Source organism: Antedon mediterranea, chromosome 2, assembly GCF_964355755.1.
Source record: "Antedon mediterranea chromosome 2, ecAntMedi1.1, whole genome shotgun sequence".
In the NCBI taxonomy this organism is placed as follows: domain Eukaryota; kingdom Metazoa; phylum Echinodermata; class Crinoidea; order Comatulida; family Antedonidae; genus Antedon; species Antedon mediterranea.
This window is the reverse complement of record NC_092671.1, coordinates 2,196,672-2,224,489: the sequence shown is the minus strand read 5'-3', so window position 1 is coordinate 2,224,489 and position 27,818 is coordinate 2,196,672. Positions and strand designations below refer to the sequence as shown.

At 32.3% G+C, this 27,818-nt stretch overlaps 1 protein-coding gene and 1 pseudogene across 3 annotated transcripts in view; both read left to right on the top strand.

Annotated features, from left to right (window-relative positions):
- LOC140040030 (advillin-like) overlaps window positions 1–25,863 on the top strand; it is a 34,066-nt gene extending 8,203 nt beyond the window's left edge. Inside the window, exons 2-23 of one of the 3 annotated variants that reach the window (XM_072085659.1) lie at window positions 4,593–4,770; window positions 7,306–7,371; window positions 7,612–7,742; window positions 7,834–7,939; window positions 8,333–8,443; window positions 9,030–9,232; window positions 9,714–9,792; window positions 10,332–10,430; window positions 13,473–13,629; window positions 13,758–13,882; window positions 14,277–14,414; window positions 14,548–14,634; window positions 15,358–15,429; window positions 17,735–17,848; window positions 18,217–18,300; window positions 18,444–18,502; window positions 18,718–18,814; window positions 20,089–20,226; window positions 20,668–20,859; window positions 21,124–21,195; window positions 23,353–23,466; window positions 23,865–25,863. In XM_072085659.1, coding sequence (XP_071941760.1) covers window positions 4,624–4,770; window positions 7,306–7,371; window positions 7,612–7,742; window positions 7,834–7,939; window positions 8,333–8,443; window positions 9,030–9,232; window positions 9,714–9,792; window positions 10,332–10,430; window positions 13,473–13,629; window positions 13,758–13,882; window positions 14,277–14,414; window positions 14,548–14,634; window positions 15,358–15,429; window positions 17,735–17,848; window positions 18,217–18,300; window positions 18,444–18,502; window positions 18,718–18,814; window positions 20,089–20,226; window positions 20,668–20,859; window positions 21,124–21,195; window positions 23,353–23,466; window positions 23,865–23,978 — 2,505 coding nt within the window. In that variant the 5' untranslated portion in view covers window positions 4,593–4,623 and the 3' untranslated portion in view covers window positions 23,979–25,863. Of the gene's footprint in view, window positions 1–4,592; window positions 4,771–7,305; window positions 7,372–7,611; window positions 7,743–7,833; window positions 7,940–8,332; window positions 8,444–9,029; window positions 9,233–9,713; window positions 9,793–10,331; window positions 10,431–13,472; window positions 13,630–13,757; window positions 13,883–14,276; window positions 14,415–14,547; window positions 14,635–14,988; window positions 15,061–15,357; window positions 15,430–17,734; window positions 17,849–18,216; window positions 18,301–18,443; window positions 18,503–18,717; window positions 18,815–20,088; window positions 20,227–20,667; window positions 20,860–21,123; window positions 21,196–23,352; window positions 23,467–23,864 lie in introns of all 3 variants that reach the window. The other 2 variants (XM_072085658.1, XM_072085657.1) reach the window with 2 other exon arrangements.
- On the top strand, window positions 6,380–6,497 carry LOC140041201 (5S ribosomal RNA; annotated as a pseudogene).
- Window positions 25,864–27,818: the final 1,955 nt, after the last annotated feature.

The window sequence follows — 27,818 nt, the reverse complement described above, 5'->3', positions numbered from 1 at the left end:
GATGTGTTGTGGGTCATACTGTATATACATAATAACATTCAGTACCTGTGGTTGTTTCACACTATGCGCAAAGAAATTCTACATATATAACTTTTTTTTAAACTTAAAGACCCCTTCCCTGCAATTTTGGACGTTTTTTGGAAAATAATACATATATCACTTTAAAAACATTAAACCATGTCATTCCTTGTCTTAAATGTACGTTTTATGGTAAATTATGATAAAAAGTGAGAAACAATGCACTACCTAAGTAGCTCGCGGCGATCGACCTCTCGTGGACGGTCTTAGGCCTAGCCTAGCTAGGCTTAGTTTTGTAGGCCTAGCTGGTAAACATCGGTAACGTACGAACATCGTACGCGAGCTATATACCTAGCCTGACGTTGTATAGTTGCTGCATTATTTTTGCCAGACTCCGTTGATACAAATTGGGGAAAACCCGGTATTTTCGCTGAAAAGTTAGGGGTCTTCCATTTGTTTTGGCCTCACGATGATCGAAAAGTGGGCGAATTACAGGTGAAAAATAAAAATATCAATCCGCGCGCAATGCATTTTGGGATTTATAGCGGGCCGCTATAATTATTTGAATCGACTTATTTTTCACATTTTTAACCGTTTAAAGACGAAAAAAGTTATCGCAATAGGACCATATAGTATTATTTTTACATTAAGTATAGTTTGTGATCTTAAATTAGATCTAAAAAACGTAGGGAATGGGGCTTTAACCATTTAGTCTTTAAACAAAATTTCAAATCGACCCAATATAGTGCAATAAAATGTTTTTGTTACAACTTTCTACAGTACATAGTACATACACAAACATTGTTTATCATGTATGTATTGTTAATTAAATTGGTACAATATGTAGTACTGTAGTTCTACAATATTAGAATATTATATCTTCTAAACCATTATCTTATATGTATCAAAATGAAGTTCTATACCAATTCAATTAAGTTTAAACCTAATTAGGTTGGTTGAATTAAGCCGGTTTAATTGGTTATTATCAATAACTTATGGAAATGTTCTAGCATGATTCTTGCTTGGGGCTATTCATTTTATCTAATTATTATTTTAAAATACGCTATGTTGATAAGATGAGAAATTTCTAATGATGTACGATCAGTTCCTGCGAGTGATGATAGGAAGTTGTGTACTACTGTATCTTAGCAACATGATCACGCTCTCATTATGCAAACTGATTTTGTAATCTGTATTTAATTCATTTTTAAAATCAAAATTGACTCCTTTTATGACATAAAATCTGCGTACACTTGACCTTACCTACAGTAAGCTGTCCACGCCATTTTTTTGTATCTGTTATCTCTTCAAAATCTTAAGTTCTGTCTACACGATCAAACTTAGTTTGACCAAAAAGAAAGTGTAATGTGCTAAAATATGGTAGTGATATGCTTAAATATGGTGGTAGTGATATGACATCAATAATCAGTAATAATTATTAATCAATAAAATTAAATCTTTGACTTTTGAAGACAGTTTTAATAAATACCTCAATGCAGTATATTTTAAATTGCTAACTATGATCATATTTAATTCTGGATTATTTTAAAAGTAAAGTTTGGTTAGCTTTCAGGAACAATTGAAATGCTACTGTATACTGTACCAATCCGGGGTTAATGGTAGATTTCCTAACCTAGTATTATAGGAAATAACAACAACACCTACTACAGTACAACAATGTTTGTTATTTTCATAAACCAAACCTGATAATCCCAAAACCTACTACTGTACAGGTATTTGTAATATTTTGTTTATAAACCATTATTGTACTCCTAAACATCATATTATACTAAAGGATTATTGCGAGGTCAATCTGTGGTTGACCTTGGGACAATGATCATATCCCTGCTAACACGATTCTAACAACTTTTATATTTAAACTCGTCATAATGATTAATAAACAAACTAATTCACATAAAAATAAAATAACTGGTGTAACATCGTAATTAAGTTAAGTTCGTTCACTTAATAATTAATTAGACGATAGAATTACAGCATGTATTACATAGTATTTGTTGATGTAAACTAGATTTAAATGTGTAATTTACAAGTCCGACTAATTTATAATAGCCCAAGCCACACAACACTATCAATAATAGTGAACCACATACTGTACATATATACCATGTAACCCTATAACACTATACATATTAGTACTTAAACCCTAAAACTCATAAGATGAAGTGAGTTAAGACAGTGAAATAGCTCCATTGTTGTCTTCTCGGATAACTACTATAAACCGTAGGTCCGGTGTACAAAAATTAGCACTGATTACTATAGTAGCTGCATTATGGGAGTACGTTTCCATACGTGGTTGATACCAAAAACAAATAGACTGGGTACTAATGTGAAGCGCTTATAATCATTGTGCTACATCATTATATAAGAACAAATGTACATCTTTTGAAACGATAGTATTTAAAATATTATAAGATACTACATACAGTGTAGATAATTATTATAGGCTGATTTTTTTATAGCATTATAGGCCTGTTGAAATGAATTCAACTGCAAAATATAATACATCAGTTTAAAGTTCCATATGCAGAAAACTTTGTACCGTAGGTCAAAGTATTCATCTCCACAACGAGTGTGGTAGACACAAGCGGTAGACACTGTTTTTGTTAATGAGTAAACTGTTAATGGACTTGGCCAGGTATCAATGTCTATAGTTGGCCAGATATCAATGCCTTTAGTTGGCCGGTTAGTATTACAAGTTGCGTCTCATTCAGCTGGTGTAGTTGTATTACTATGGGTCAGCAGCTAGTGGCAGCCAATCAGAACAGCTGTGTTAAATGTGTTTGTTGAGACTTAAAATTAATAATGTAAAATGATACTTTAGGTAATTTGTGCAAGTTCAAAACATGTACAATTATATAATAACATGTTTACTTTAAATTTATATTACAGTACTTTGGGAGACTTTCCATATGATGAATGTACTATAATTGTAAAGCCCTGTCTACACTATCAAACTTTATAGGGCAAAAAAATGTGATGTGCCCATATATGGACATGATGATGTCATATCACTACCATAATTGGGCATGTCACACCTTTTTTTAGTTTGATAGTATAGACAGAGCTTAAAAGAAATACTGTACTGGTTTGAGATTTTATCGTGACTCATACAGCAGAACCCCTCATTTGAGAAAGCACTGTTAAAGGGACACCACTATTAAAGGGACACTTTCCTGTGAAATGTGGGAGAAATTAATTGAATATTTTTTACTAAAATTTACCTTATCTGGGTAATAATACATCATTGTTAATATCTATTGTTTTATTTTAATGCATATTTTCAGATAGCCATCTATATATCTGACTTTTTTTAAAGAAAATACTGTAAAATATATTTTGAAATTAATTATTTATCTTGAATAATATTTCTTGGCAGAATTAATACACAGTTAGTTCCTTATTTTGATTGTTTAACTTTCTTCTTGTTCATTAGTTAACTATTATACACATATTCATATTTTCTATATTTATTTAACCTTTAACACAGTATTTCATTTATTCTAATAATGTTTGTGGAAGCTTCCATTTTGCTACAGGGTGGAAAGTTTTACTTGATTTATGCTCTGCTAATTTGTGTTCATTAATACAACAGATCTTTTACGGTGATCATCTCTTCCAATACCACCACCCTTGGGTGTACTGTAGTATTCATATTTTTTTCAAACCCTCTGGTCAATGGAATTTGGGACCTTTTACAGTAGACCTCAAGAAATTTCTGGTTTTGTGGAATTTCCATTTTCAAAGAGAGTCGAGTATTGGGAGAGTCGACAAATATTAATATAATGTGTAACGGAATGTTTTGAATACACAAATATATTGTTTACAGTTTGTACACGTTTGATCCTCCTCATCTCCATTGATGTGTGCAGTCTTTACAAAACAGTTGAATAGCTTCAAATTTGTAAAGTAATTATTTTACAAAGTTTCTACAATGGTTTATTACATGATAAAAGACAATTTAAGCTTGGTTCCCACTAGAACGTAACGCAAGGACGTAAACGCAACGCAAGCGTTTTAACCAATGACAAGCGAAGTTATAGACAGTTAGCAATCACAAGCGAATAAGCCATCGCTTGTGATTGGTAAATTCACTTGCGTTGCGTTACGTCCTTGCGTTGCGTCGCTAGTGGGAACCACGCTGTACAGAGGTTTGCTAATGAAACACCATTTCAAATACTGTAAATGCCCTGCCATGTTGTACATTATTGTTTTTATATTGTTAATCAATCGATCAAAGATAGCATAGCTACACTATCAAACTAGTTTGATAAAAAAGTGTGATGTGCCCAAATATGGTAGTGAAATGACATCATCATGTCCGTATACCGTAAAACCTCGAAAAGAAGCCCATGGGCTTAAATCTCGAAAAGAAGCCCCCCTCCACAGTTTGCAAAAGTACTCTAAAAAAGAAGCCAATCTCGAAATAAAGCCCCCTTTCAAGATAGTATGGGCTTTATTTCGAGATTTTGTTGTCACATAAAGTTTGATAGTGTAGACAGAGCTTAAGAATAACATAGTCAATTTACAATAAAACCTCTTATTTTCTTCTTCAGATAGTACCTAGGCATTTCCTCTATTGCCACCATGGCTTTGCAAATTGATCCAGCATTTAGGGATGCAGGCAGGAAAGAAGGTATTAAGATCTGGAGGATTGAGAACATGAAAGTTGTGAGTTGGCCAGAGAAAGATTATGGTCACTTCTTCCAAGGAGATTCTTACATTGTCCTTCATGTGAGTAAATAGTCATTAAAGAAATCAACGCATATTATTGAAATCTTAAAAGTATAATATTAGTCTGAGTCAACTCTACCAATACCAAACTCTCTGAAAACAGGAAAATCTCCAAAAACCAGACTTTCCTTGAGGTCCAAAAAGTACCAAATTCATTTTACCATTAGAAACACATTCAGAATACCAGACTTTTTGAAAAACCCGATATTTTAGGCCAGCCCAAAGGTGGCCTGTATTGGGAGAGTTGACCGTTGTAGTACTGTACTACAGTAAATTGTTAGAATTTGATAATGTCTTGTGGCCTTGTCAACCCCATTGAATTGATATCCATGGTTGATGAAGTATATTGTGTACAGTTAGAGGTATATATAGAGCAAATTATAACTGCTCTAGTTGTTTGTTTTATTTAATTTATTGGGCGTACATTATTTATTATACAATACACAATCTCATTTCCTAGTAGCACAGTGTACTTTGATTATTCTTCACTGGGATAGTTATGTTCTTTGGCTCATGTTGACTAACGAATAAAGTATCTGCCAGCCTTTGAGTACCTACTCATTTATTATTCAACACGATGGCTTATCAACCAGTGTGGGCTTATTATATACCAGTGTAGGCTTATATACCAGCATGGGCTTATACACCAACGTGGGCTTATACACCAGCATGGGTTTATATACCAGCGTGGGCTTATGCACCAGCATAGGCATATACACCAGCGTGGGCTTATATACAAGCATTGGCTTATTCACCAGCGTTGGCTTATACAAGCATGGGCTTATACACAAACGTGGGCTTATACACAAACGTGGGCTTATACACCAGCCTGGGCTTATACATCAGCATGGGCTTATTCACCAGCATGGGCTTATATACCAGTGTAAGCTTATACACCAGCGTGGGCTTATACACCAGCGTGGGCTTATTCACCAGCTTGGGCTTATACACCAACGTGGGCTTATTCACCAGCATTGGCTTATATACAAGCATGGGCTTATACATCAGCGTGGGCATATTCATCAGTGTAGAGTTATATTATATACTGTACCAGTTTGAGCTTATCTACCAGTGTAGACTTATACACCAGTGTGGGCTTACTGTGGGAGTATACCCCAGTTTGTGCTTAATCAAATTTACATACGGTCACTGCTGTGACTAGACTAAACATACACGCCTATTTTGGGCAAGGTAATTGATAAAGAGTCACATAATAAATCAGTAATTGGGTTCAATTTATTGACAATTTTCTAGCAGTGAGATCTATCCTACATTTCATCACCAGTAGTTTGTGGCTGTGTAGGTGGTATGTAAACATTTCTAACAGCCAATATTAATTGGCGTGTCAATCGACTATCCTTTTACTATTAGACTTTGAGTTGGGTGCCGTGCATGCCTATATAACTATTCATCATACATCTGCTTAACAGTGTCTCAATATTTAAATGCATTTAATATTGAAATACTGTATTGTTTCTAATAAACGCTCCCTATGAGATTTTTTCCATATTGTAATGAGTGCTCAAATAGAATTACATGTGTATCCAGTCCATATAGCAGCCTTAGATTGGTATTTAAAGGGAAAATATTTATACGGCTTTACCACGTTGAATACGGCTTTACCACGTTGAAACACCGGTTCTCGTCAGATCACCGAAGTTAAGCGACGTTGGGCCTGGTTAGAGCTTGGATGGGAGACCATCTGGGAATAACGGGTGCTGTATACGGAGCTGGGGTCCCGTTAGGCATTTGAAATCAGCACTGCTGACTCTTATGGCAGCCCCTGCATCTAGTATCTGCCTCAGACCTCTGGTCAAGGTGGGCACTGGACGAGAGAAGCCCTTGATCAATGTTAGGACCAATCAAGGTGCTTTAAACAGTCCTGGCTTTGTTTGTATCAAACCTGTTAGTGGCGGTAATTATCGCTGTTGGTTTCGATTAAATAAAATAAAAATTAAATTAAATTTCACAATGATGTACCCACTAGCGATGGATTTATTGCTGTTCAAATAACTAGCAAACAGGACATGGTCTAGATATTGCTTGCACATTCGCCGAACCAGAACCGTGCCGGAGCAGAGAAGTGCCTTTACAGAAATGTGTTTTTAAAGAAATATTGGTTGAAAACAGAATGTAAATATTTTAATCTATGAGTAGTATTTTAAACGACGACGTAGAAAGCAATAGTCGATGACACCTGCCTTCTGTTTGTCATTTATAATCACTCATCTAGCAACAGACACTTCCATTCAGCTGCAATTAAAATACATATAAATTGCCAATCCAAACTCAGGTTTTTTTCTCCAAATATTTAATACAATTTCCACATGAAAGCAGTCTTAAAGTTGTCAACATTAAATCCTCATCATACACACTTTTGGGTTACATTCAATTAGCTACTGTATTACTATTTTATCCCATTTTTCTGCCTTGATAAATACTAAATACATTTTTACAATTCACTTATTAATGTATGAACAATTGATTATGAGTTATTAGTAACTTAAGTATGTAATAATTTTCTTTATTTTATAGACTCGCAAGGTCGGAAATGGTTTTGATTGGAATATTCATTTTTGGCTTGGACGTGAAACTTCTAATGTAAGTAAGACCTTCAAATGTTTCAAGTTTTATTTTATTTATTTGTTTACACTTAACTTATGTTTTGTATATGAGACTATTAAAAGAGAAAAGAGTGAAATAGTGCTTATAATACTGTATAAAGTAGAGGCGTATGAGGGTTTGGATTTTTATGATTACATGGGCCAACCACCTTACCATTTTTTCCGTATGAGGATGGTTCAATCATATTCAAGAGCGGCTTTTTTCTAATCTTACCAGGATGAGGCAGGAGTTGCAGCATACAAGACAGTTGAGTTGGATGACCAGCTTGGAGGGAGCCCTGTCCAACATCGAGAAGTGCAAGAACATGAAAGTCAACTCTTTGTCTCGTACTTTAAGAAGGGAATCCGGTAAGTACCTATACCTTTTTTTTTATTTTAAATAAATTATTAAATTTCAGATTTAATTGAAATATTTTATTTATTTGTTTTTTAAATTTAGGTACCAAACTGGAGGCATTAAGTCCGGATTCAAAACAGTTGATCGAAACAAATTTGAGAAGCGACTTCTGAAAGTGAAAGGAAAAAGGAACGTTCGTGTTATTCCAGTAAGGAGAAATTTTTTAAATCACTCAAAAATATGTTTAGGATAATATTTGATAATGTTCTGGATTTAAAAAGCACCTAATGTTGTGAAATCTCTAAGAGCTGTACTCTACATATTATTACCCTGGTCATTATTACCCTGGTCATTATTACCCTGGTCATTTTTGGATCAAACACGTATGGAAACATACTCCCATAATTTGTACACCTGGTTTGGGATAGGCAAACGTAAGTAAAGTGTCTTGCCTAAGAAACAAGCATTGAATTCGAACCCACGATCTCATGATCAGTAGTCCAAAGTCCAACAAACTGCACCACAACCTCTTACAAATATAAAAATAGGTAGTGTTTTTAAGGGTTGTCTTTGGCATAATAAGTTACTATTTTGTTTGCAGGTTGCGTTGGAGTGGGCATCCCTGAATCAAGGTGACGTCTTTATTCTAGATCTAGGCCAACAAATCTTTGTATGGCATGGAACAGATAGCAACAGGATGGAGAAGATGAAGGTATAATCTATATATGAGTCATTTCTCTACATCACACTTTCTATTGTTTCGTTATCAGAAAAGTATTTTTAATTAAATGTTTAAAGTAAAAATATATGTACTGACATTTGATAATATAATATTGACACACACAGACAAAAATTGAACTGTAAGTGATATAAAAGAAACTAATTAATTAATTAATTAATTAATTAATTTTAACTGTTCAAATGTAGGAATCTGTATTTTGAGGTCTAAACTTCTATTTTACAATTAAAAACACATTTATGCTGCTTTCACATTGCGGTCAGATTTGGTCCAAAACAAATATTGTAGAAAATGGGTTCAGTGGTAAAGTTCAACAGTGAGCATGAATGACCTCAATTGACATCTGATAACGAAATTCGTGCTTGATGTGAAAGCATGTCAGCCCCCGCAATATTTTTCTCGAGGCGCTGGAACGAATCCGGCTGCAATATAAAAGCCACTTAGGATACAAGATTTTTTGAAAAACCATATATATTATGCCAGCCAAAGGCTCTCAGTATTAGGAGAGTTGACTGTATTATTAAAATATATCAATAAACTGAATGATATAAATTGACAGGGTATAGAGGTAGCCCAGAGTATCCGAGATGATGAGAGGGGAGGCAGAGCACATATAGAGGTCCTAAACGGTGCTGTGAAGGACGTTAACCCGGTGGCCTTAGCCGCCCTAGGGGGTCAGAAAGGGTCTGTTGCCCCAGCTACAGCAGGAGGTGATGATGAGAAGTTCTCAAGAAAACTTCAAGCCAACACAAAGCTCTACAAGTAAGTACATGCTTAAAATTTATTTTTAAATAATATCTTATATAACGATTTATATTAATGTTTTTCTATATAGAAAGTTAGGTTAAGAAGAGCTTTCCTGATAATTTGTGAAAATTTTTCATTTGCTTTTATTAAAAAAATAACCAGAACTCATCTGACAGTTTCATGATGAATGTTTTAGTGTATTCAAAACAAAATTGTTTGACATCCCTAATCATAATTTTTAAATAAATTGAATAAGTAAAAGCCCATTTGTTTCTTTATTTTATATATCAATTTGACAGGAATAAACGAAAATGTTTGCCATTGATTTTTATATAAATTTTGATTGTATTACCATGTAGACAGTTACATACATTAATTATCGATAAGTAGTTCATTAATTGTAAACCAGTATCAATTTATCTTACGTTTCAAGACAGAGAAAAATGTTAACATTATATTAACAATTAACAATAAACATTACATTGTTTTTTTTAAGGGTGACTGATGAGTCTGGATCCCTGGTGGTCACTGAAATTGGAGCTCCACCACTCAACCAGAGTTCACTAGATTCTAAGGTTTGTCTGTCTTTCTTGTCAAAATGGAATGTAATCAGCTTCATTTGTTTTTACCATCCTATATGTGAAAGTGTGGTATGATTGAAAAAGAAAGACCATATTTTATTACTATTGTTACAGTTATTAAATCCGATATGCAAAACATAATTCAATGTAAAAAGAAAGAACATATTACTATTGTGTTGTTAAATTGACCACCAAAAGAATATATTGATAGAAATTGTCAGTTTAATCCATTGTCAGAGTGTAGTATAGTCTATTTTGTGCCTAGCTTATCTGGATAAACCACATAGGTCTTTTTACTCTGAGGAGCACTTGACTCAAAAAGTAGTAACTCCCACTCCAAAACAGTGGTATCATCCATGCATTATAGTATAATATATTTAGTCCATTTTGTGCCTGGCTTACCTGGATAAACCATAAAAGGCATTTCCTCTCTGAGGGAGCACACAACTCAGCAAATAACACCCTCCGAGGCAGTGGTATTACCCATACACTATAATATAATTTGTGTAATACTTAACAATTTATCATTGCAGGATTGTTTCATCGTTGATCAAGGTCAATCCGGAATTTTTGTGTGGAAGGGAAAGGGGGCGACAAAAAACGAGAGAGATAGGGCTTTCAAGAACGCCTTGGTAAAGTTCCCAATGCTAATTCTATTCCACGGCGTGCTTAAAGTTCTTTCACATCAGTTGTTGCACTTGAATCAATTTGGCAGAAATGGACAATTTGTAACACAATTTTGTTTTTAAAATTTACTGTTTTGCCTAGTTTTCATAAATTACTTGCTATAGCAATTGTCAGTTTATTTATATGTTTATGAAACTCTGGTATAATGTTTCAAAATAAACCAAATTTGTAAAATTCATTAAACTAAACAACTTTCTGCCTTATTGCATTTTTGCTCTGCTGTTGTCTCCATGTAACCCTAGGTCAAAGTTCATGACCTTATATCCATGTCTTTTTTTTAACTTCTTGTCGCCAACTCCTTGTTTTATCTTCATTTTCTTTGCACAATATTTGTAGTTTCATATGCAAATTTTTGTCATTTTAATAGTTCGATTTGAGTAAATTAGTTCCATTGATATTGTTTAGTTGCTATTTTTATTTTTTGCTTGCTCTCTGATTAATAAATGGAATGCTAAACGTGTTTGTAGTTGGTATTGGGCACATTTTATACCAAACATATCGCATCTGAGCTTTTTATTTTAATGCTGATCAATTCTGTTACTGTAGAATTTTTACTATTTTTGTAGATGTTTTTTCACCAATATTATTCCAGTCTTGGGTATTTATGATTTCATATACCCGGTTTGTGCACCCTAAACAGAAACAGATGTGATATGGTTTCCCTCTAATTTTGCTATGCCTACATATATTTATTTTTACTTCATTCCTTGTTTTTTATTTTGTATCAAACCTTTTTTTAACCGGTCTCTGTTTTAATTTGCAAGAGATCTGTACTTTATTGTATTATTATCTATTGTCATATTTATCATATTTTTTGCTTTTGTTTTTGTTTGTTTTTTGCATGGCTTGAAGTGAACTTTGTATGTTATCTATCCATTATTTTTATTTTTTTTTTTAACAAATTAATTTAAGCATCATTAATATGATAACATTTTATTTTAATTTCTGTACTAACCATTTATAATTTCAGGCAATTACTTGCATTTTTATTTCTTATGTTAGATTGCTTATATTGTGCTAATATTAAAAAAAATAAGCACACATGCTTTCTATTAAGTAACTATGCATGAAGTGCTTAGTATGTAGTTTAAGTACCTTTACACTAGAAGTTGTTGAGGTTGATTAACAAAATGCTAGGTTTATTACAAATATTAACACTCTATCTACAAGACCTGGTAATGGTTTCAATAATGAAGTGTAGCAGACTGATCTGTAATCTAGGCAGAGAATTTTATGCATGGACTAACGGAAGATCTTGACTGTAAACAAAGGGGTGCGCTAACCAAAAACCCACACACCTCATCTTAGCCCAACTATGGGACATTTTAAAGATGCCTTTATATGTACCATTTTTGTACCCACTATTTTCACAAGAGTATTAAGAAAAGGAACATGGTATCGTTATGAAACTCCCTGCCTACAACTTTACCAGAGATACTAACAATTACAATCTTATCTTGCAACTAAAGTCTTAAAAATCAGCTGCATGATGTGAAATAATAAAATATCTAAATAATTGCTTAAAGACTACCTTTTACCTGCATGAAATCTTTACTCTAAATAAATATATATATATATATATATATTATTTAATGCTAATCATATGCTAAACAAACAACTGTTCTTTTCTACTCTTCCTTCCGTATTCACTACTTATCCACTACTCACTAAATTCTTTTACAAGCTAATCACTTCACAGCATTATACATTTTTGTTAAGTCACATAATATGTATTATTGTAATATTTATAATATAAACATATATCAGGAACTAGTAATTACTAATTTTGGTAAAATAAAAATTCATAATTTTGCATACTATAACAGCAACCCCACAAAGAATGGTACCTTTAATATTGTATTAATAACTTTATGCATAATACAGAATATTTATTTATTTTATTTTTATTTAATATTTATCTATTTTGGTAACAATCCCGCTGTTTCTCCTAATACTACAATATTTCTAATATTGGAACGTTTTTACTAATTCTAATAATTTTACATAATAATATTGTGCAGAAATCTGAATATAAATTTTTGTGTAAATTTTTAAATTGCTTGCGCAAAAAAATAATACTTTACATTTTTTTTTTAATAACAAATGCATCAATCATTTTAAATACCACTATTTATTCTCATTAAATTTCCATACATCAAAACAAAAATTCATTCACATTTTCTCTGTTTTCTTCACCTTCTCTTATTCATTTCCGTCATGCAATTTCCTAATTTACCCTTTTGGTGAAATTCTGTAAGAAATTTTGAAAAGACATGATATTTCGCTGTGAACTATGACCTTTGAACCTTCCACTTGCCAATGGTTTGTATGTAGAATAAAGGTAAGTATCTGGGTATATGAAATTAGTAGGGGTATTAGTTAAGCACAATTATAAAAATAGTTACTACGTAAATAAATTATAATACACATATTATGAACTAAGTATAGAGTACATAGACTTCAAATACCATACATTGTATCTACACTATCAAACTAGTTTGACAAAAAAAAGTGTGATATCCCCAAATATGGTGGTGATATGCCCAAATATGTTATGTCCATATATGGGCACATTACATTTTTATGTCACATAAAGTTTGATTGTTTAGACAGAGCTTAATATAAGTTTATATATAAGATTTTATTTAGGTTTCACAATGATAAACTTTGTTTTGTGTATAAATGTTACTTTCTCATGTTTTTAAGTAGTAGACTAATTTGTTTTTATTTATATATTAGTTATTCTGTATATTTTTGTAATGTATTTAGTCATTGATTTAGTTTCAGATTTAACTGGTAAATATTTGGTTCATTTTTCTTTTGTTTTTTTTCTTGATGTGCACATTTTTGTCATTTGTATTTTTTACATTCTTGAATTTGTAAGCATTTATTTTAATAATAATTTAATGTTAAATTGTCAATAATTCTCAAATTGATTGTGATAAAATAATTAACTTTATAGTTTGTTACCCATACCATCACTATAGGGTTTTATCAAGGCAAAGAAATACCCACCTCACACCCCAGTAACCACAGTGATAGAAAACGGTGAGCCAGCTCAATTCAAAGCCATCTTTAAGAATTGGCGTGATAAAGGAGATGTGAGCGGACCTGGAAAGACGTTCACCGTTGGAAGAGGAGTTGGTAATTTATTTTATTTCATTTCACAGTTAATAATTAAATCTGAATGGGCATAAATAATTCTGTTGTATTTAAATTAATTACTATTTAAATGTTTTATTGTTTAACGAAAAGTTTTTTTCAAATTGCAGCCCGTGTTCAACAAAAGAAGTTTGATGCCAGCACCCTTCACCAGGTCAAGACCTCTGACCTTGAAGCCGACCCCTCAATGGCTGCACAGTTGAAAATGTTTGATGCTGGTGACGGAAAGATTGAGGTAATCTTTTTTTTAAATGATACATAGCAAGTTAAGTCTGTGATGTTTAATAAGTTGGTCTAAAGCTCTCTCTACACTATCAAACTAGTTGTGCCGAAATATGGTAGTGATCATGTCCATATATGGGCACATCACATTTTGTTGATAGTGTGGACAGGGATTTACTGATATAAATTGATACTAGGTAGGTGCTAGGTAAAATTTATTCATGGCATGCAACAAAGGACAAATATTATGCTCATATCAGTGCAGTCATGTATGTACAAAATTACCAAGCAATCAAATGAGGTACACTACTAAAGAGGTAAACATATTGAAAGAGCTATAGAAACTTCATCTGAATGCGCAGAACATTTTGATGAATAACTAATTTATTTTAACTTTTTCCCTTCAGATCTGGCGTGTTGAGAACTTCGATTTGGTACCACTTGAGAAGCAGCTGTATGGTCAGTTTTTTGGCGGAGACTCTTACGTTATTTTATATACATATCGCCAGCGAAGTCGTGAACAATACATCATCTACTACTGGCTGGTATGTTATACCCAATATTTTGTTATAAATTTGATAGAATATGTGCATAAATGCCTGCTACAAGTTCCACCGTGTCTATCCTAGATAGCTATTATTGCATTTTGTACTAATGTGTGTAGTTATCATTTAACAGGGTCGTGAATCTTCAAAAGATGAATCAGGAACAGCAGCTCTTAAATCCACTGAGCTTGATGATAAGTATGGTGGTGCCCCAGTACAGGTAACGATTGCAACACAGAAATTAAACTAATCAATCAATAATATTTTTTTATTCCTTTTGATTTTTTGAACAATAGCTTTTTATATGCTTTTTGTAAGATATTTCAAATTTGGAAATATGATAAATGCGATTGTCCGCATTAGGAAAATAATTCAGTTATCCAAAACAAGATATTATACTTTATTTGATCTAAATTCTAGAATCTGATAACAATTTATAATGTTATGATTTATGACCAAATATCGAATAGAATTGTATGTATCAATATTATATTCTCTTCATCTATATGTTTTCGAACTTGATACCCAAATAATGTTCGATGTTTTTTGCCGTGCGTGCTTGCATGTTATTTAGATCCGTGTAGTACAAGGTAAAGAACCAAATCATTTCTTACAAATCTTCAAAGGAAAGTTAGTCATCCACAAGGTAAGGCGTCTGCTGTCACTTGTCTGCTGCCCTCTGTAATGGTGATTAGAAGCTTTGTCTTGTTTAATCTTACAATAGGCTACAGTACTGCTTAATTTCTTTGCAGTTTAATTCTGTCCGTTAAAAAATCTTTTCTCATTCCAAATAAATACCATAATTCAAACAGCCCGATATAATTTTCTCGATTAAAATCAAAACTATTTTTACAAGATACGGTTTCTGTTCACCATTCACAGATTCGTGCAGCATTTTCTTATTTTGATCTTTTTCTTATCATTCAGAAATTAAATTTTCTAGGTTCGATGCCAGATGGGTAAAGAACCTCCACATTTCTGTTCTCTATTCAAGGGTAAACTTATCATACATAAGGTACTTCTTCTCTCCTTCTTTCTGCAACTCTTTTCTGCACTTACTTTCTGTCACTACTGTTTCACTACACCCTTTTGCAACCTTCTCTTTCTTCAACTATCCCTGTATTTTTTTCCCTTCTATAACTTTTTCTTTCTATATAACCTTTACTTTCTGTAACTTCTCCTTTCTGTAACTTCTCCTTTCTGTAACTTCTCCTTTCTGTAACTTCTCCTTTCTATAACTTCTCCTTTCTGTAACTTCTCCTTTCTGTAACTTCTCCTTTCTGTAACTTCTCCTTTCTGTAACTTCTCCTTTCTATAACTTCTCCTTTCTGTAACTTCTCCTTTCTGTAACTTCTCCTTTCTGTATCTTCTCCTTTCTATAACTTCTCTTTTCTGTAACTTCTCCTTTCTGTAACTTCTCCTTTCTGTAACTTCTCCTTTCTGTAACTTCTCCTTTCTATAACTTCTCCTTTCTGTAACTTCTCCTTTCTGTAACTTCTCCTTTCTGTAACTTCTTCTTTCTGTAACTTCTCCTTTCTGTAACTTCTCCTTTCTGTAACTTCTCCTTTCTGTAACTTCTCCTTTCTGTAACTTCTCCTTTCTGTAACTTCTCCTTTCTGTAACTTCTCCTTTCTGTATCTTCTCCTTTCTGTATCTTCTCCTTTCTGTATCTTCTCCTTTCTGTAACTTCTCCTTTCTGTAACTTCTCCTTTCTGTAACTTCTCCTTTCTGTAACTTCTCCTTTCTATAACTTCTCCTTTCTGTAACTTCTCCTTTCTGTAACTTCTCCTTTCTGTAACTTCTCCTTTCTGTAACTTCTCCTTTCTGTAACTTCTCCTTTCTGTAACTTCTCCTTTCTGTAACTTCTCCTTTCTGTATCTTCTCCTTTCTGTATCTTCTCCTTTCTATAACTTCTCTTTTCTTTAACTTTCCTTTTTAAAAGTTTTTCTTTCTTTACCTTTCCCTTTATATAATGTCTTCTTTCTTTAACTTTCCCTTCTGCTACTACCCTTTTTTCAACTTGCCCTTTCCACAAACACCACTAACAAGTTTGATATAGAAATAGTGGTTTTATGGTTTGTTATTTCATACCGATTGCTCCTAGAATTGTTTGTGTGTTAGAACTTCCCATGATACATTGTACAATTTCAATCCAAATTTTTCTTTGATAATAATCATAACTTTGATATTATCTGATTAATTAATTTCTAGAAGGTTATTTCAAAATGTATATCCTAGAATAAGAAAAAAATGATTGAAACATATTATAAATTTTTTTAATAAATTTAATTTTTGCTAAACATATTAGAGAAGATATGATTATTGAGGTAAATTAAATGGTTTAATGTTATATGGTTAACATTATATTTAAAAAATTTAAAAATATGATTTAATTTACTAATTCTAATGAAGCATGTAATTCATTTCTGATTATTATTATTTTCTACTAATCTAAATATGATTTAAATGTGTTTATTAGTAATATTTAAATTACATATCATTACATTAAACATTAAAAGTGGTATACTTTATCTGAGCTGATCAGATTATTTAAAGATTTGGGTTGAACCATGGGTTGTTTTTAGGTTTGGGTGATAGTATACATACTGTACATATCATTTAATTATTTGGTGTTTTTTTTTACTAGTAAAAATAACAGTAATAATATTTTTTTTTTTTTAATTAAGGATTATGTTATTGTACAATTGGAATGTTATGACTTTAGTAGCATGATTCAGTCGTCATCAGTTGTTTTTAGGCATGACTATCAACTATTAATATTTATGTAAATGTATAAATGTAATTATTATCATCCTCAACCTTAACTGGAAAGTAAAGAAATTCAGATTAGGCCCTCTACAGCAACAGTGCAGCATCTACAAGATTAGCTCACTAAGAGACGATCCCTTAATTTTGAATAGTGTACAAAGTTCACTGTATGTACACAGTAATGACTTTACATCCCATCCAAAGGACGAAGCAAAGAGAGTTAAAAAACATATATATGGCACAGTAGATAGTGTCATGTGACTAATAGTAGAGCAGTTAACGCCATAAAAATAGCCAAGTTGTTCACTTTATTACCAACGCATGACTAGGACGTAAAGCGACGTGAGCAATTTATCAATCACAAGTGATGTATTATCTGAATTTTCGCTTGTGATTGGTCAATTCACTTGCATTAGGCTTATTTCCTTGCGTTGCGTCCTAGTAGAAAACCGGCTTTACCATTATGCAATATCTATATTCTCAATACAACTAACACTATAAGAAATGAGTCTAATTCGCATTTATTTTGACCAATATTGTTTTTGTTTTAGGGTGGCAAGGCAAGTGGTTTCAAAAACTCTTCAGAAAAGGACAAAAGTTTTTCAGGTGGAACTCGAGTATTCCAAGTTAAAGGAACAAATGAGTTCAACACTCGTGCTGTTGAGGTATTATTATGATGTCATCATTATTGCATTGCATAATGCCATTTCTTGTCCACTATATGGTTCTGTAATTATTGAACAAGCATACATTGTTGGAAGGGTCACACAGACTATTTCAGTGAAAAATGGGCTAGTGTACCTTTTAATGCAAGACGTTGATGTAATTGAGCATTGTATCCAATCACAATGTTTTCTATGATGATGTCATGAAGGATGATACTTCCATTGGCTGAAAAGCCTCGTTTTTTTTTATCTGTGGTTTATGTTACCTTGCGATCAGATTCATATGGTAATACACCAGAACTCTGTCTGTGTGAACATACATTAGTCATTGCCACTCAATGCAGTTGTTTGTTTATCACTCTTTTTAGGTACCAGCCAAGGCTTCGTCACTCAACTCAAATGATATATTTGTTGTTCAAAGTAATAAACAAGTCTTCCTCTGGTGTGGAAAGGTAAGACAACATTATTTGGCTACCTCGTCTTTATTTACCTATTTTATCAGGTTTTTTATTGTTTATTTTAATATCTTATTTAACAATTGCTGTTATTTTGATGCTCTGTTGTATGTTTAATTATAATGTTTCTGTTTTTTTAGGGAGGAAGCGGAGATGAACGACAGTTGTCTAAGAATATTGCAAAAACTATTTCTCCAGTGTAAGGTTTTATTTTTGTTTTAATTAAGTAAAATCATGTATCATTCATCCCGTTTATTTTGTTTTGGTGGTTGAAGATCATTTAAATAATTTTAGCAATTGGTATCAATAATGTTTGTAAAGTAAAATGAAACGCATTTCTTCAAAAATTAATTTTTATTCATCTGTTATTGTAGAAAACATTGTCATTTATTTCATGTGAATTTCTCTTTTTAGTGGTGATTTCACTATGGTACCAGAAGGGCAGGAGCCAGCTGCCTTCTGGAATATTCTAGGAGGAAAGAGTGCTTACGCTTCTGAGAAAGTGTTTGGTGTAAGTCTTTAAAATATATTGTTTTCGAGTGATTTAGTTTACTTTTAGTTATCCCTGTCTACCCGTTTATTTTATTGTACCTTTGTACTGTCCTTTTTTAGACGAATAGATGAAATAAAATAAGCTATGTTTTAAAATTCTTCTTACGCCCGTATTCTTAAACCGGACTTTAGTCGTAGTTCGAAGTTCGACTTGAAAAAGTCGTAGTTCGAGCTATTACTTCAAATTCGATTCAAAAACGAAGTAGTCGAAGTTTGCAGTTCGACTTAATGAAGTCGAGCTTTTAGTCGAGTTGCACACGTCTGGGTAACAAAGGCTATACATTGGCCAATGACAAGAGAGTATTTGAGGAGCAGACGAAATTTTGCGCATTGATATCACTTTCCATTTCTTACAACACTTTTTACGCATCAGGACTATATACATGAAAAATAATTTTAATCGTTAATTATTAGAACAATATCAGTATCAATTTAACAGTGAAGTATATATTTGATTAACAACAAATAAAATCTTCAAAATATATTTAGGAACCATGGCGGTACGGTAACTTTTATATTTTCTAGGCCCCCAACAAAGTATGCTCGCCACGAACCACGCACTTCATAGCCTGACAAGAAAGCGCTAGGCCCCCTAAACATTCCATCGCGTGGTGAATTGCCGCATCTCCCATTGTCGCTATGGCGTGACGTAGCTCAAGTCGGACTTGCGCGAAGAAAATAATGTAGTTTGTATACAGTTGTAAATAAAGAGGATTTTCATTATTATAACTTATACCAATGTATATTTAATTAAGCTAATATAAATATAGATATTTCATTCTTCAATATCTGGCCAATATAACAACTCAATGACTGTTACGTTTTTTATAAACATCGTTTAAAAACCATTTAGTCGACCATTTAGCCTGCCCCTTCCAGGACTAAAAAAATCAATCAAAATCCGTCTCGATTTAGTCGAGGTTGGCCTGATTTAGTCGGTGAGTTAGTTGAAGTTCGGTTTATGAATTAAAATGACGTCATTTTTTTAGTTTTAGCTCGAACTACGACTAAAGTCCGGTTTAAGAATACGGGCGTTAGTGTTTGTTAAAAGTTAAGAGAAAACTAGCTGTTATAATCTCCACTTCTGAATTTGAAATTGTCTGCTTTTAGAAGAGTGTCTTGAATAACAACTCATTCTAAATTAAACTTACAATCATACGATTACATAATTACAATATATAAAAATGCTATATTTTAAACTTATTTTTTATTATTGTAAATGATATTGTTTAGGATGAGGTGCCAACCCACCCAGCTAGACTGTTCCAGTGCTCAAATGCATCAGGAAATTTCAAAGTTGAAGAGATCTTTAACTTTGTCCAAGACGATTTAATTGAAGATGATGTGATGATGTTGGACACATATGATGAGGTATTATTTCTCTTTAGTATCTATGTTACATACAGATTCATCATTATTAACGGCTCTCAAAGTTGTGGTATATCTTTTTCTTATTGTATCCACAAACTAGATTATATTGTGTGTCAGTCACAGCTGCACACAACATGATATCCAGTCACGATGGTGTGAGGATTAGTTCGCTACAAATAGGGTACTAACAGTAGCTTATCAGGGCCACTAATCTGACTCACGACAATGGCTGTGTATGAACTAGTACAACGGGGTAACCCTACTCATCTCGAAAGATGTACTAGGTTCTATCACATGAGCTAGGCCTACTGTGTATAGTCTTTATCCGAGAAGACTTGTTCTACCACCAGAACCATGGTTTTTGGTATATGTAACTGCAAGACTTGTTCATCATACTGACTCAATTTCAATTTTTTATTTATTCATTTCTTTTTTTATCAGCTCTTTATTTGGGTTGGAAAAGGAGCGAATGCAACAGAAAAGAAAGAAATAATGAAAACAGCAAGGGAATACATCCAAACAGACCCAAGTGGACGTAAAGACGATTCTGTCATGTTGATTACCGTTAAACAAGGCTATGAACCAATCAATTTCACAGGTCACTTTATGGCCTGGGATGATAATCTATTTGCGGTGAGTGTTTTGCAAATATGTTAATAACTTTTGTTGTTTTTCTATTGTTTCATGACAAATAATGACATAAATACTAACAGTTACCAAATGCCAATTTTCTGGTTTGTGTGAAAGAAGATTTCATAAGATCTATTTTATATGTAACTTAAGAAGATATTTGTCTATGTATTCTGCTATTTTGTCATAAAACATATTTTGGTTTCATGTATTTCTTTCATTTTTATAAACAAGATGTTGTTAACTAATTTCTTTTTACATTACCAGGGATCGGTATCTCTAGAGGAGAAAGTAAAACAACTTAATCAAGAGAACTCTGGTGTTACCATTACCAAACTTGTAAGTATATGCATATCATAAAAGAGGTGATAATCAGAAACTATCAAAATGATATAATATTTTAATTTACTGTCCACACAAAAGAGAACTAGTCACATCTAGGCTGGGCACGTCTAGGCTGGGCACTGGTCACGTCTAGGCTGGGCACTAGTCACATCTAGGCTGTGCACGAGTCACGTTGTGGCTAGGCACTAGTCACGTTTTGGCTAGGCACTAGTCATGTCTAGGCTAGGCACTAGTCACGTCTAGGCTGAGCACTAGTCGCGTTTTGGCTAAGTACTAGTCACATCTAGGCTGGGCACTAGTCATGTTTTGGCTGGGCACTAGTCATGTCTAGGCTGGGCACTAGTCATGTCTAGGCTGAGCACTAGTCATGTTTTGGCTGGGCACTAGTCACGTCTAGGCTAGGCACTAGTCACGTTTGGCTAGGCCCTAGTCATGTCTAGGCTGAGCACTAGTCACGTCTAGGCTGCGCACTAGTCACGTCTAGGCTGAGCACTAGTCACATCTAGGCATGTAGCCACAATGCAGCATGCTTTCTCACTTGATTTCTCAACACAGTTGTTGTGTATTCTGTGCCTGGACATTAATAACCAACAACACAATATGCGTAGGTTGTAGAGCCTAGGTCATAAATCGATAGTCATCCATTATATCATAATCATTTTTTGTTATGTTTGGATTTTGCATTTTAGAATGTGTTTCACATCTTGACAATAGAGTACTTCCATTTTTTATTTGTTTTATGCTGTTGATTTTTTAATATTTTATATTAATATGTTATTTTTGTTTTACTTTTGATTAAAACATTTTATTTTATGATTTTGAATGTTTTGTTATTGACAACTTGAGGTAATCTTGCTCAATTCTTAACCATTTTTATTTGCTTCACCCCTGATTTCATTGTCAATGTTTGCTGGTAATTATCCTGATTTAGACTGAGGTATGATATAATGTTTACATTTAAAACCCCATTGTGTTCTCTAGCCCTCCTAACCCTTACTACACTTTATATCTAATGTTTTGCACGATTTGGATCTAACACAAGTTTGCAGTGTTGATAATAATGAACACTTTTAAATGGCAATAATGAGTTTAAAGTAAACACGGTTTGGTGTGTTGGTGGGTACATAAACTATAGCTAAGGGTTGGTTCGCACTAGAGAGGTAATGCGAAGATGTGAGTTGAACAATGACAAGTGACAGTCCAAATAATTCATCACTTGTGATTGGTCAAATAACTTCCTTGCCTTGCATCCTAGTGGGAGCTTTATTGGTGCCTGCTTATGATTTCCATTTTTTTCCGGTGTTCTAGTCCAATACTGGTTAAAAACAATACCATCAGCTATTAAGCATTCCTGAAATTGCTAATTTTTATTTGGTTTTAATGTGTGCTTAGAAACAAGTTTTAAGCTTTGTTCCCACTCGATCTCAACGCAAGTAAGTTGACCAATCACAAGCGACAATTTGGATAACTCATCACATCATGATTGTTCAAATCACTTATGTTGCATCCTAGTGGGAACCAAGCGTTAGTGTTTATTACTCTCTGTCAGCCTGTCTGTCTGTCTCTTTAGTTTTTCTTATTAATATTATGTATTTTTGTATTTGCATGAATAAATGGGATTATTATGATTTACTTATAATACAAGATAATACTGTTATTGTGTGCTAGTAAACTGTGAAATAGATTTCATAAATCATTAATTAACCATTAATCAACCATTTCATTATCATTTTAAATTGCATTATTAAGGCTAAGAATATTTGTTAGTCTTAATTTAATCGATGATAAAAAAAACTTTTTTGGAGGTTTGAGGGAGAGGTTGAGGTGGTGGAGAATTTTTATTACAGGTATAAATTACGGTTTGGTCAAAACATCTTTAAAAAATTAGATAATTCAAAAAGTTGTTATTGCTTATTTGTTTGACTTTGTTAATCGCATTTTCAACATCTGGTCAACGACCTTTTGTACAGTTAATTTGAATACTGTACATCCATGACTGGTTTGGTCTGTTCAGTGATGCATATCAAAACACCTTAGTCAACTTTTGTTTACAGTTGTATTTTGTTCGACAGTACTCCATGATTGGTGAGCGATAATAAATAAGTAACCAGGAATGAGAAAATAAATTGATTGAATATTTGATTTCTTTAGGCTGATTTCAAAATTGAGCCACAAGAGGATGACCCAAGTTTAGTAGATAACTATCCATTAGAACAATTGAAACTAGAAGAATTACCAGACGGAGTTGATCCAACAAAGAAAGAGGTAAAAGAACTATACAATTACAATTTAAGAATGCTATGCTATACACGGAAAGAGACAATCTGGAATATTGGCATAAATCCTTGTTATGGAAATATTCAACTGGCTGTGCAGGCAATATTTCCAGAAATTAAAGAATGGAAATCATAGACTTAATCATTTTTTACCAAAATGTTGGGTTCAATCTTAGACACAGTAACAAATTTTGTTTACCATTATGTCAAACTAAAGGATTAAAATCAAAGTAAAATCTTTTCCTTTTCTTAGAGAGTTCTGTTTTGAGAGCATTTGTAAAAAATAGACTGAACTTTTCCCAAAAGAAATCTTGTAGTTGCAAGATTTTCCTTTACTCATTTTTCTGCATTTAATATATATTATTAATTTTGTGTTTTTGGTTATAGCTGTATTTATCGGATGCAGACTTCAAGGCTAACTTTGGTATGGACTACAAACAATTCAAGGGAATACCAAAATGGAAACAGGCCAATTTGAAAAAGAAAGTGGGTATTTTCTAAGCAAGTCTATTTTGAGATACTTAAAAAGAAAATGGGTATTTTCTAAGCAAGTCTATTTGAGATACTTAAAAAGAAAGTTGATATTTTCTAGTTTCAGCAAAACTTAATTTGACATATTTAGAATCACGCATAAGGCTATACATTTTTGTAATTAATTTTTTCTTTAGTGACGTAAATCTATGCCTTCACGTTGTTGTCTTAATTTTAATTATGATAATCACTTTTATAAATAGTGCAAAATTCTAGGTGTTTGGGGGCGCTGCAAGAAGTAATTATTCAGTTTACTGATTAAATTAATCAAAAATGTTATGTTTTAAAATAGTAAACATATATTTTACAACATTTTAATTGTTACATTTTACAAATCTTGTATTTTTTAAACATTAAATAATAATTGTACAAAAGTACTGAAATTCGGACAGTAGGTTTTAGTGTAAGTTGATTTGTAGTATTTTATAATATAGATTTTGATGTAAAAACTTTGCAGTACTCGCTCAATGCTACATATCTTATTTAAATTAGTGTGATTTTCTTGTTTTAATGTGTGTGTGTCTATAATGGTTTATTTCTGCATATATAGTTTTCTACTTAGTACTATTCTAATAATGAATAATTTAAACAATATTTATAAAATTGCAATTTTCTTAGCTCTTTCTGAAACAATTAATAATACAACCTTTAATATTATTGTCACCGCTTTTTATTTTCTTTTTATGATATTTCCAAAAAATTAATTTGCACAAAATGTTTAGATTTTCGATTTCTGCATACAATTAAGAAAAATCGTTTGATTTAGATTTTATGCGAAAATTAAGAAATCTTGAACATTTTTGGCGAAAGTAAATGATATTTAGAGCTCTAGTATTTGATTATATTTTATAGATTATTTATGTTTAATTTAAACCTTGTGTTAAGTATACCTTTGAATAAAATAGAGTAATGTAGTAAATTTATTAATATATTCAGATGATTAATAAATTAATTGTACACTTTTATACAAATTATATGCAAATTACATGCAGACACTTTTGAAATTATAAAAGTTTCGATATTGATTGTTTATTTACTTTAATACAATAATTAATATTTTGTTGACTATCTATAGGTCTTCAATGGTGAATATAACCTACAGAATAGTCTAACTAAGATAAAGATTTTGGCACACACGGCGTGTCATAACTATACACTAGCTTAATTAAGATATCAGATATGATATTCTCCACAGCTGGCAATTCACAGATTAAGTTGTTTACTCAAATATTAGTTAACTATCCTTCCAAACAAATTAAATGTACATAAAAAGATAATTCATACCAAAATATACATGTTCTTACTTAAAAATTTATTTTAAAATTCTTTAAAAACCAAAGCGTTTGTAACATTTTTATACCTTTTTATCTGATTTGAAACTAAACAATTCAAATCGTTGATCAGTTTTTAAAACTTGTATCTGGATATTTGCTGTGAAAATCTTAAATGTAATTATCATAGTACTGGAGTATGAAGCCACTAAATACAACGTAGACATCTTTATTTCATAGATAGACTTTTTCAAACTGAATAATTTTAAATTGTAATTTATGATAGAGTCTAATAAATAGTTATAATAGTGATAAATTAATATATTGTGCTTTTTGTTATTATTGTCTAAAGTAAAATACTGCTTGGGTTTTGTCAAAAACCAAATTATGTGATTATGTACATGTCACATTATGGACATGTCACATTATGGACATGTCACATTATGTACATGTCACATTATGTACATGTCACATTATGGACATGTCACATTATGGACATGTCACATTATGGACATGTCACATTATGGACATGTCACATTATGGACATTTTTCAAAAAAATGGCAAATTTTCGATCTTTTTATTTTTCGATAAAACTGGTTACTATACCACAATTAACATGCGCAGAACCCATTAGTCGACTCTGCGCATGTTTATTATGCTATAGTAACCATTTATGTCAAAAGTAACCACTTTTGACATAAATGGTTACTATAGCATAATGAACATGCGTAGAGTCGAATCATGGGTTCTGCGCATTTCAATTGTGCTATCATAACCATTTATGTCAAATATAATAATAATAATAATAATAATAACAACTTTATTTAAAAACGGATGCAACACTTGAATCACCATATTGGTGTTTTTCACAAGGCCGTTACTTACTACAAAGCTATACTATTACACAAGTTATAAGTTACAGTACAAAAACAACAACAACAAAAAAGATTTCATGAAAAATATAGAGTTTTAAGTATATTTTATCTTTGGTCATTTATAATTTTTTTAAATATTATATATATTAGGAGCTGTAATTGCATTTGAGTTTATAGCATTTAAACTATTCCATAGCTTTGCGCCAGAATACGAGAAACTTTTCTTTTTATACTCAGTGTTTGCCTTATGTAAACTTAGAATATCTTTTGATCTAGTATTATATGTTTGTTTGCGTTCATAGAATCTGTTTCTTAAGTAGGATGGTGTCAAGTTATTCATTATTTTATACATTCTGACTGCTTCGTTGTAATATTGTTTTTCTTCTAAATTAGGCCAATTTAAATCTTTGAACGCCTGTGAGCTAGAGTCATACCTAGATGTATGTGTAATTATTTTAGCCGCTCTATTTTGGAGTACTTGGAGTTTATATTTGAGTTTGGTTACAACGACCCCATACTACATTGCAGTAGTCAAAATGGTGGGCTATGATAGATTTGTACATTAATGATTGAATATTTTGAATATGGTTATGATAGCACAATTGACATGCGCAGAACCCATTATTCGACTCTGCACATGTTTATTATGCAATAGTAACCATTTACGTCAAAAAATAAAAGGGTCGAAAATCGGCCATTTTTCGAAAATTTCCCTGTACTATAGTACAGGGATTTTTCAAAAAATGGCAAATTTTCGACCTTTTTATTTTTTGATAAAACTGGTTACTATAGCACAATTGACATGCGCAGAACCCATTATTCGCCTCTGCGCATGTTTATTATGCTATAGTAACCATTTATGTCAAAAAATAAAAGGGTCGAAAATCGGCAATTTTTCGAAAATTTTCCTGTACTATAGTACAGGGATTTTTCAAAATATGGCAAATTTTCAACCTTTTTATTTTTCGATAAAACTGGTTACTATAGCACAATTGACATGCGCAGAACCCATTATTCGCCTCTGCGCATGTTTATTATGCTATAGTAACCATTTATGTCAAAACTGGTTACTATAGCACAATTAACATGCGCAGAACCCATTATTCGTCTCTGCGCATGTTTATTATGCAATAGTAACCATTTATGTCAAAAAATAAAAGGGTCGAAAATCGGCCATTTTTCAAAAATTTCCCTTACCGTATGTCAAAAGTAACCATATTTGACATAAATGGTTACTATAGCATAATAAACATGCGCAGAGTCGACTAATGGGTTCTGCGCATGTTAATTGTGCTATAGTAACATTTTTAGAAAATTTCCCTGTACTATAGTACAGGGATTTTTCAAAAAGGGGCAAATTTTCGACCTTTTTATTTTTCGATAAAACTGGTTACTATAGCACAATTGACATGCGCAGAACCCATTATTCGTCTCTGCGCATGTTTATTATGCAATAGTAACCATTTATGTCAAAAAATAAAAGGGTCGAAAATCGGCCATTTTTCAAAAATTTCCCTTACCGTATGTCAAAAGTAACCATATTTGACATAAATGGTTACTATAGCATAATAAACATGCGCAGAGTCGACTAATGGGTTCTGCGCATGTTAATTGTGCTATAGTAACATTTTTAGAAAATTTCCCTGTACTATAGTACAGGGAT